This window comes from Dipodomys ordii, unplaced genomic scaffold (assembly GCF_000151885.1).
Source record: "Dipodomys ordii isolate 6190 unplaced genomic scaffold, Dord_2.0 Scaffold34, whole genome shotgun sequence".
Taxonomy (NCBI): domain Eukaryota; kingdom Metazoa; phylum Chordata; class Mammalia; order Rodentia; family Heteromyidae; genus Dipodomys; species Dipodomys ordii.
Window position 1 is genome coordinate 15,614,238 of NW_012267250.1, and position 11,519 is coordinate 15,625,756.

Genomic DNA, 11,519 nt, shown 5'->3' on the forward strand with positions numbered 1-11,519 from the left:
AAAGCCGGAAGTGGCGCTGTGGCTCAAGTGGTAGAGCTGAGGGACAGCGCCCAGGCCCAGAGTTCAGGCCCCACGACCAGACCAAAAAACAAAACAAAACAAAACAAAAAAACCAACACAAAGAAGATATACAGGTGATAAACACGATACATGTTTCACATCACCAGCCTTATAAAAATGCAGATTAAAACATTGCTGAAGCTGGGCCAAAGCCAGCCTGAGCAGAAAAGTCTCCGTGATACTCTTATCTCCCATTAATCACTCAAAAACTGAAAGTGGAGCTGTGGTTCAAAGTGGTAGAGTGCTAACCTTGAGCAAAAGAGCTCAGAGACAGTGCTCAGGCCCTAAGTTCAAGCCCTATGACTGACAAAAAAAACCTTTAATGAGATATCCCTGGCACACCTAACAGAATAGCTGAGTCAGTGGAGAAACCAAATCATACATGACTACACTCATACACTACTTTTGCTGATATAAAATGATATAGTAACCCCAGAAAAACAATTTCATAGCTTCTTCCAAAATAAAACATCCAGCTGCCATATGCCCAGCAATTATTACACTTCCAGAGATCTGAGAGTTATATTGACACAAAGGCACATAGACAAATGTTTATAGCATCTTCATTTATAATAGCCCCACCCAAACTGAATCAGCCTAGATCTCCTTCCACAGGAAATGGTACATACCATGGAATAATACTCAGCAACAAGAATGAATGACTAAACTGGCATAGTGATACATACCTGTAATCTCAGCATGTGGGAGGCTGAGCTAGGATCCAGGCTAGTCTGGGCTACATAGTGAGACCCTGTCTCTAAAACCGAATAAAATGGAAGTGGCGCTGTAGCTCAAGTGGTAGAGCACTAGCCTGGAGCTGAAAAGCTGAGGGACAGTGCCCAGGCCCAGAGTTCAGGCCCCACAACCGACAAAAACAAAACAAACAAAATAAAACCTAATAAAATGAATATACTAATGATACATACAATAGCTTGTGAGTTAAAAATAAGAGATGGGATGGAGGGAGAATGATAGAGGGAGACTGGAAAACATGAGAGGAAAATGTCACAATGAAATCATTCCTTTTTTTTTTTTGGTTGATTGTGGGGCTTGAACTCTGGGCCTGGGAGCTGTCCCTGAGCTCTCCAGCTCAAGGCTAGCACTCTACCACTTGACCCATAGTGCCACTTCCTGCTTTTTTGTGTGTATGTGGTACTGAGGAATCAAACCCCAGGCTTCATGTGTGCGAGGCAAGCATTCTACCACTAGGCCACTTTCTCAGCCCTGATTTTTTTCTTTTCAAGAACATTTTTGAAATGACAAGTTTCTAGAAAAACAAAGGACAGATTTATTAGTTGCCAGAGGCCAAGGATGGAGCATAAGGAAGACACAAGAGGTAGGAGTTTGATTAACCAAAGGCCATAAAAAGGACCCATGTACTATTGGAAGTAGTCAGTGTCTGGTAAGACCCTAGGTGATTAAACTTTGAGAAACATCAGTGGGGGCTGGGAAGGTGGCTCAGTGGTAGAGTGTTTGCCTTGCATGCATGAAACCCTGGGTTTGATTCACCACTTAAGCAAAAACAAAATACAAAAAACGGAAGTGGTGCTGTGGCACAAGTGGTAGAGCGCTAGCCTTGAGCTGAAGAGCGGAGGGACAGAACCCAGGCCCAGAGTTCAGGCCCCATCACCGACAAAAAAAGAAAAAAGAGAAAAATAAGAAAATATCATATCTACTAAATGCAACTTGACCAGCTACCACTGTCAGGCCTCTTTGTCTCCCAAGGCTATAAGGAAAAATACAATCATGTGCTGCGTGGAAAATGGGTAAAACGTTGGAAGAAAACAAAATAAAGGGTGGGAAGGTGGCTTAGTAGTAGAGTGCTTGCCTTGCATGCATGAGGCCCTGGGTTGGATTCCTCAGCACCACATAAGCAGAAAAAGTTGGAAGTGCTGTGGCTCAAGTGGTAGAGCGCTGGTTGCAATACTATGCTGTACCCTTACAAAACATTAACTTTTGAGGAAACTGATCAAGGTGTTCAAGGAATGTTTTATATCTAATAACTACTCTAATTCTAGTCATGATTTGATTTAGAAAAATCTAATATTTATGATAAACCATAACATGGTAGCATTTTTTTGGGGGGGTCCAGTCGTGGGGCCTGAACTCTGGGCCTGGGTGCTGTCCCTCAGCTCTTCAGCTCAAGGCTAGCACTCTACCACTTGAGCCACAGCGCCACTTCCTGCTTTTTTCTTTTTGCTTATGTGGTGCTGAGGAATAGAACCCAGAGCCTCAAGCATGCAAGGCCAGCACTCTACCACTGAGCCACCTTCCCAGCCCCAGCATTTGTTTTTATAGAGAGAACTGAGCTTGAGATTACTTGTCTACGATTACAGAGCTAATGAGAAAGTAGGCTGGGATTCAAATTCAGGTCTGTACAGCATCAAAGGCATGGACTTACCACAGCACTATCTTGAGATGACAACTGTCATTCTTTCTGCTAAAATGAAAGCAATAAAGAAACTTTTGCTTTAGCTTGGGAAGCCAGGAACTAGGCAAAGGAATCAAGACTACTATAAGAGTTTCATTCTAAGATTCCTACAAACAACTAGTTTTAAAGCTAAATATGAAATTGAGTAAATTGAAATTACTCACATCTGATTAGTAATATTAGTTTCAGAATAAGAAAAAAAAATCTTAAACCAAGTTTCAGCAAAATAACTTTATTTCCTAACACATGGTACACACGTACACCTCACCTGTGCTCCAATTGCACATCTGTTCACAAATGACTTCCAAACCACCCTGCCCCCACAGCTAAGATGTACTAAAAGTTACCTTAGTTGGCATATGTAAAATGCCTCTAGACAAAACATTCTGAATAGACTGGATTGGGTCACAGCAGAATTTGCATTAGTCAGATGAGTCTATAAATTTAAAGCTTTGAGAAGCTACTACTTTTACTTCTAATACTTCCAGATGAATAGGATGCAGAAAATCAGCTTGTACTCCAGAGAAATTGTATCAGTTTTTCTGGTGATGGAACCATTTATCCACTGTAACCAAACAACAGAAAAACAAATTAGAATCCCCATTACGAACCAAAATTGTCAACATATAAGTGCATTCATTTTAGTGGACCCTACTACAGAGAACTTAAAGCAAACTTACTTAAATGTAAAGCTGCACCCTAGCAAAATAGTTTTTGTCTGGGCCACAATGTTTTTATCTGGACTTCACTTTTCTTTGTCAGTACTGGAGCCTCAAGCTCTTGAGCAGCTTTTTCTCTCACAATTAGTGCTCTACAACTTGAGCCATGCCTCCAGTTCCAGCTTTTCTTCTGGTTAATTGAAGCTAAGAGTCTTGAGGATGTGTCTGTGTCTGCCTAAACTGTCTTCACACTTGTGAAAATTAAAAATGTGTCTGTGACTCTTATCACTGTTCCATAATACTGTGAAATATGTGAAATTTATGTAATCACCTAATCTCAATTAAAGAAAAAAAGTGAGAGAAGGGCTGGGTTAAGAGAGATGGATGACAATGTTGTCAGACACTTTGTACTCATATACTGTTTTGTAGAATGGGAACCTCTTTGTTTTGTTTTGGTCCATTGCAGGGCTTGAACCCTGGGCTTGGGAGCTGTCCCTGCGCTGTTCAGCTCTGTTCAGCTCAAGGTGAGCACTCTACCGCTTGAGCTACAACACCATTTCCGGTTTCCTAGTGGTTTATTGTTGATAAGAGTCTCATGGACTTTCCTGCCTGGGCTGGCTTTGAAACATGATCCTCAGATCTCAACCTCCTGAGTAGCTAGGATTATAGGTGTGAGCCACCAGTGCCCAGCTAGAATGGGAACTTTTTTGTATAACTACTTAAAGATTAAAAAAAAAAAAACCCTCAATGTTCAGATTTCAGCCTCCTGAGTAGCTAGGATTATAGGTGCAAGCTGCTGATGCAGGGCTCATCTTTCTTACATTAACTATAATGCAATTAAAAAAAATTTAAGTGACAGACTCCTTTCTTATCAGAAAAACAAAAAACAAAACAGAGATTCTTAAGATCTAAAGGGGGAGAAAGCTGTTTTATAGAGTATCTACCCAGACTTCAAACATTGTGGTTACTGCTTGGATCTCAGAGTGATAGGAAGTGGCACTGAATACAATCAATCTGGAATGTTTCTCTGTTCCTTCCTTTTCTCTCTCCATATATTACATGGTGTATCAAAATAAACACACATACGTAAGCATGGAGCATATTATGTCAAGTGACATAATTCAGGTACAAAAAGACACCTACACTTATTATATGTGGAACACTTGGACATATAAGAATAAACAATGGAAAAGTGCTCTTAAGGGTCTAGGGAGTAGGGACAGGTAGACCAGGAAAAGGGAGATGCTGATCAAAGGGTTCAAAGCTGCAATGAGACAGGAGGAATAAGCCTTATGGATTTTTAGTACACAGGATGCTGACTACATTAAATAGCAACACATTGTCCATTTCTTTTGTTAGTACTTTGAACTGAACTCAGGGCCTAGTGTGTAAGAGTCTCACATATTTTGTCTATTTCTTTGATGCAGGGGATTAAGCTCAGGACCCAAATACAATAAGCACAAGCTACATGCTCAGCTCCACTGCATATTTCAAAATGGCTAACACATTAGATTTTTAAAGTTCACTACACATAAAAAATGTGAAGTAACAGATTAGCCAGATTTAATCATTCTACATATTGAACATCTGTGAAAGCATCACATTGTACTCCATAAATATATCATTATTTTTCAGTTAAAAAAATTTTTTTTGTCAGTCATGGGATTTGAACTCTGGGCCTGCGCACTGTCCCTGAGCTCTTCAGCTCAAGGCTAGCACTCTACCACTTGAGCCACAACACGACTTGTGGTTTTCTGGTGGCTTACTGGAGATAAAGAATCTCACGGACTTTCCTGCCCAGGCTGGCTTTGAACTGCAATCCTCAGATCTCAGCCTCCTGAGTAGCTAGGATTACAGGCATGAGCCACTAGCACCCAGCTTCAGTTTAAAAAAATTTATATGCACATTTAAGTTTCCAAACAAGTCATTTCTAATGTAATTTTACTAGACTCTGGACTTACCATCTGTTGGTACTGTGCATGCAGATTCACATGGGGGTGGTAACTAAAATGTTAAAATATATTCATTAGTCCTAGGGCAAAAAAGCTAAAAGTATACTGGCACAATAAAGAGTCTAGCATTGTAGTACACTCCCATAATCCTAGAATTCAAAAGGCTACAACAGAAGAATAGAGAATTTGAGGCCAGCCTCAGCATCACAACAAGATGCTCTCTCAAAACAAAGAAGACTATCTGACTTTTTATGCTCTAAAAATAACTTACAACATATAGGAACAAGGAGGGTGTGCTCCACTGCTCAAAGATATTAACAACTTAAAAGTTTTTTACTTTTAAGAACCTATAGAATAATTACTACAATTTTTTGAAATAAAATATAAAAATTTATATAATGATTCCATATATACACAAATACAGACAGTTTTCTCATTGAAAAACTATGATAATTAACATTAGTTTTTCCCTTTCAGTTTTTCTTACTCATCTCAACTTTGTCAGGACACATATGTAAACAATGATGAATCTGAATGTACAAGGTTCACCAATAAAGTTGTCTTTTCCTATACTGCCCTACTTATAAGGCAGGAAAAAGTCAGAATTCACTCTGGGGTGCTCAAATCTTGCTTCATGCTGGGGCACATTCTTAGACCAAGATCATGTTCTTAGCTTCCTGCCAAAGCTGGACACACACACACACACACACACACACACACACACACACACACACACACACACACACACACTGAGATGTAGTCTTTTGGGCTTTTCTGCCTGGTCTCATCTAGAACTTCAATCTTCCCAATCTCAGCCTCCAATGTAGCTAAGATGCCATGCATATATATAGCACAGTACCCAGCTATTGATTGAGAGAGGCTTAGGGAACTTTTCTGCTCAAGCTGGACTCAAATCATGATCTCTTAATCTAGTTTTCCAAGTGGCTAGGGTTACAGGCATAAGCCACTGTCTCTGACTTCTGTTTTTAATGCTTACATGAAAATAATTTTTAGATGATCTAATTATATCTTTTGGTTAAGCCCAAATCAGAGAATTGTACAGAGACAAAACTGTTGCTCTTATAGACATTTTACTATTTCATATCAAAGTCTTTTCTAGTGTTATAAACCATTACTGCAATGGTACTCTAAAGTTGGTAATTTCCTCAGCTGTTTCAAGTACATTCCAATGGGTTCCCTTGTTGAAAACCCCTCAAAGTGGATAGACATTTGGGTCACTCAGTATATTCTAAAATCAATTTGACTTTTGACTTTTACAAATTATACGACTTTGTTTATGACTGATTGATCAGGGCCACTCAGCAGTTCCTCTTCTCAGTCTAGTGCCTACTTATATGTGCTACGTGTCCTAATTTCAATCCTTCATACAGAAATAGGAGGTACTCAAATATTTGTTGAAAGTACTTCCTCTCCCATCTAGCAGTGTATCTTCTAGCCATCCCATTCTCTCATTAAAGGAAATGAATACATACAGCATCCACAATGGCCTTGGCAGCATCAGGATCACACTTGAAGGGGCTCTCAGACACTGTTGTATTCATACTATGGAAAAAATCCCAAAGTGAGTGGTCATGACAAAACAACAACAACAACAACTACAAGTCTCTCTTTTTCTGTGTGTGCTAACTAGTATTGGTATTTGAATTCAGGGACTGGGTTCTCTCTCTTAGCTTTTTCACTTGGTTTTTTTTTTTTTTGGTGGTTAACAGGAGATAGTCTCATGGACTTCCTGCCTGAGCTGGCACTAACTGTGATCCTCAGAATTACCAACATAAGCCAACAGTGTCTGGCAAAAATGCTTTTCTCTTTTTAAAGAGAAAATGGTGGAACACGTGATCTTTAAGTTGGGATGAATTGAAAGCTTGTTCACCTATATTAAATGTTCGAATTGATTTTAGCAAGGTACATATATTCTTTTTTTTTTTTTTTGCCAGTTCTGAGGCTTGAACTCAGGACCTGGGCACTGTCCCTGAGCAATTTTGCTCAAGGCTAGCATTCTACCACTTGAGCCACAGCACCACTTCCAGCCTTTTCTGTTTATGTGGTACTGAGGAATCAAACCCAGGGCTTCATGCATGCTAGGCAAGCACTCTACCACTAAGCCACCTTCCCAGCCTAGTACATATATTTTTATGACTCAGCTATTCAACAGTTAGTTAGCAAGTTCAGATTTAAAAATCTGAGATCTCTCTGTAGTTCTCATTGAAAGAGCTGGGAAAGCAAATTAAAGTAAAAAACACATCTTTCCTAGTGGAAAAAAAAAAATCAAAGCAACCACCATAACAAATCCTGTCTCTATTAGTGCTGATCAAAGATTTGAAATATGTATTTCTGGCTGTAACTGGCTGCAACTGTAAATGGTTTGGCATTTCTGCAAAATAACTCAGCAAAATATATGCAAAAATCTTTAAAAACTTCATAGGCTTTGATAGGAAAATTCTGCCTCTAAGACCCCAAGATTGAAGCAACATCTATGAAAATATTCACCATATGCCTATTTCAAAAACTGGACATAATTCATTATAATCAATATACATAATTAAAATAATTTGAGGATATGGATGGGAATGAAAAAATGGGCAAGAATGATGGAAAGTGTAACATTAATCAAGATGCATTGTACTCATAATCTGATTTGTTGAACCGAAATCCTCTTGTACAACTACTTAAAATTAAAAAAAGAAATAAAAAAGAATCTTGGAAGAGAAGACAAAAGAAATTAGACATAATTAAAATGTCTAACAAGAGGAATGATTAAAACACTTTATCTAGGGCTGGGAGTGTAGCTAGTGTGATAGACTAATTGCCCAGCAATGCACAAAGCCCCAGAAATTAGACATAACTAAAATATCCAACAAGAAGGAATGAATAAAAATACTTTATCTAGGGCTGGGAGTGTGGCTTATGTGGTAGAGTACCTGCCAAGCAATGCACAGGCCCCAGGTTCAATCTCTAGTACTCAAAAACAAAATGGAACAACAACAACAACAAAAATCAATGAATCAAGTCATACACAGAATGGAATGTTATGTAACATTATTATGGAGAGATGCTTATAATACAATGTTAAATTAAAAAAACATAAATTGTGCATAACATAATCCTAAAAAGAGGTAGGAGCTGAGAATGTAGCTTAATGGTAGAGTGCTTGCCTAGCATGCATGAAGCCCTGGGTTTGATTCCTCAGTACCACATAAACAGAAAAAAAGGGTCTTAGGGCTTTGCACATGACAGACAAATCCTGTACCACTGAGTTTATCCCAGGTCCTAACCACTTTGTGGTGTACTTGTATTTGAACTTGGACCTTACACTTGCTAGGCAAGTACTCTACAATTTGAACCAAACCTCCACTTTCAGCTTTTTGCTGGTTACTTGGAGATAAGAGTCTTAAAATCCTCAGATTCAACTACCTGAGAAACTAGGATTATATATAGGTAGGACTACAAACACCTGGAACTTAGCTATTATTATTTTGCCAGTCCTGGGGCTTGAACTCAGGGCCAGGGCACTGTCCCTGAGCTTCTTTTCCTCAAAGCTAGTGCTCTACCACTTGAGTCGCAGTGCCACTTCGAACTTTTTCTGTTTATGTGGTACTGAGGAATAAAACCCAGGTCTTCATACATGCTAGGCAAGCACTCTACCAATAAGCCACATTCCCAGCCCATAGCTATTAAATTATTTATATCAAGAATAGCATCCTGAAGCTCAGAGCCTTTCCCAATTATTCTCACATAGCTCTCACTCACTTGATGGCTTTGGTCTGTACTTATTCAGTGTCTTACAGGCGTTTTTAAGTTGTTTATGTATTTCCCTTCCCATTTACTTGAGCACTAGGTGACAAATCAGTTCTTTTCTAAGCAAGAGTAATAGTATATAGCATTTTGTGGTTGCTAAAACCTTTGATGCAAACAGATCTGTTCTATGTGTTAAACACAGAGAAACATTACAACTTACCAACTGATTCCTTTTCCATCTGTTTTCTTAGTCACTAATGCTTTCCAATAGTCATGAGTGCTTTTAATAATATCAACTGCAAAGGCCTATAATTTGAAGAGAGAGGCATTACAATGATAGATAAGTGATGTTTTTCTACTATCAATATTTCCATAAAGTCTGATACTTTGTCTCTTTTCAATCACTTCCTTAAAAATAGGAGAGAACATTTTTTTTTCCTTTTTTCTTTTTGCCACTCTGGGGCTTGAACTCAGGGCCTGAGTTCAAGGCTAGCACTCTACCACTTTAGCTACAGCATCAATCCTTGATTTATTTATTTTTTTGGTCGGTTGTAGAGCCTGAACTCTGGGGCCTCAGCCCTTCAAGCTCAAGGCTAGCACTCTACCCACTTGAGTCACAGCACCACTTCTGGTTTTTCTGCTTATGTGGTGCTGAGGAATCAAACCCAAGGCCTCATGCATGCAAGGCAAGCACTCTACCACTAAGCTACATTCCCAGCCTGAGAACTTCTTTTTTTTTTTGGTGCATTGGTCGTGGGGCTTGAACTCCGGGGTTGGACTCTGTCCCTGAGCTCTTCAGCTCAAGGCAAGCTCTCTACCACTTGAACCACAGTATCACTTCTGGTTTTCTGAGTGGTTTATTGGAGAAAAGAGTCTCACAGACTTTCCGGCCTGGACTGGCTTTGAATGGTGATCCTCAGATCTCAGCCTTTTGAGTAGCTAGGATTATAGGCATGAGCCACGGGCACCCAGCTATGAGAACATTTTTTTAAAGACAAGAATTTCATTATGTAGCCCAGGCTATCTTCAAACTTCTGATCCTCCTGCCTTTGGTTCCCAAATATTGGGATTACAGTAGTATATATCAAACACAGTAAGGACATTTAAATAAATAAGCATCTATAGAATTTTATGAACTTTGATGGGAATATGGTCAAATTTTAAGTATTAACACATAGTTCTATATGATATATTACCTTATCTTTAAATTCTGCATTGAAAGCAAACTCATTTTCTGGTTTTCCATCTGGAACCTTGTACCTTCTAAACCAGTCCACAGTCGCTTCTAGATATCCAGGTTTCAGCCGTTCAACATCACTAATATCTAAGGAAAGAACAAACACATTACCTGTTATGTAAGTAATTATTTATGCATCGAGAAAGCTATACATTGGATCAACAAAAGGTTCAAGATAATATTGGAGCTGACCTGCTTGTTGAAAAGAGAATCCCATGTAAGAAAAAGAAATCATCTAGTGTGTCAGACTAATTCTGACATTAAATATGAGAGGAGCAGATTAGTATGACAGTAACTGCTATTAGGGTAACTGTAAGGAGAAATGAAATAATTGAGGTGAAATAATGAAATTAGTTTGGTAAGCGTGGATAATTCCTATAAGAAGAGTATAAAATACTAATGAAGCCAAGTAGAAACTATTTCAGAGAACCACATGCCAATTACATACTAATGGACAGGAAAACATACTAGCTGGGTGCCAGTGCCTCATCCTTACAATACTAACTACTAGACAGCTGAGATCTGAGGACTGAAGTTTATAGCCAGAAAAGGCAGAAAAGTTTATGAGAGTCCATCTCCAATTAACTAGCAAAAAGTTATGCTGGAGGTATGGTTCAAATGTTAGGAATACAAGGCTTGAGCAAGCAAACCAAGTGAGAGTGTAAGGTCTTGAATTCAAGCCATAGTATTAGTACAAAGGGAAAAAAATAGATGAGGCAATACCCGTCGGCTTCAAGTTTTATTTTATTTTTATTGTCCTGGGTATAAAATGGAGGGTCTTGTCCATGCTATTGAAGCACTTTACCACTGAGCTACATCCTCAGTCATGGGTAACATTTTTTTTATTTTTAAAAAATTTTTTATTATAAGGATACTATACAGAGGGTTACAGTTACATGAGCAAGGTAATGAGTACACTTCCTATTGAGCATTGTTACCCCCTCCATTGTTTTCCCCCTACCATCCCTTCCTTCCCTACCTTCCCCGAGGTTCTTTTTTTTTTTAATTGTGGTTAAGTGATTACATAATTTCCCAAATTTCACAGTATTGTGGAATAATGATGCTCATTTAAAGTCACAAGTTCATTCTAACTTTCCTGGAGCAAATTGTCTATCACAGTCTATAACATATAACAGTGTACACTATACACCATATATGTGATCAGCAGCATGGGGATATTTAGTAGTGGTTCGACCAGATGAGTGGGAATTCTTTGTTTCTTAAGTCCTGTTAATTTTGCCGTTTCACCTAACATTTTGGATTTAGCATCCACTTATCAGGGAAACGATGTAAACGATGTACCGTTTGTCTCTTTGCTCTTGGCTTACCTTGCTCAACATGATTCCTTCTAGCTCCATCCATTTCCCTGCGAATGCCATTATTTTGTCATTTCTAATGGCTGCATAATATTCCATTGTGTATAG

At 38.8% G+C, this 11,519-nt stretch overlaps 1 protein-coding gene across 1 annotated transcript in view; it reads right to left on the reverse strand.

The window, feature by feature from the left end:
• Positions 1-2,707: 2,707 nt before the first annotated feature.
• Ppa1 (pyrophosphatase (inorganic) 1) overlaps positions 2,708-11,519 on the reverse strand; it is a 28,822-nt gene continuing 20,010 nt past the window's right edge. The window contains exons 6-10 of the mRNA XM_013017061.1: positions 10,055-10,182; positions 9,079-9,164; positions 6,596-6,665; positions 5,112-5,154; positions 2,708-3,056 (exon numbers count right to left, since the gene is read on the reverse strand). Coding sequence (XP_012872515.1) covers positions 3,025-3,056; positions 5,112-5,154; positions 6,596-6,665; positions 9,079-9,164; positions 10,055-10,182 — 359 coding nt within the window. The 3' untranslated portion in view covers positions 2,708-3,024. The remainder of the gene's footprint in view (positions 3,057-5,111; positions 5,155-6,595; positions 6,666-9,078; positions 9,165-10,054; positions 10,183-11,519) is intronic.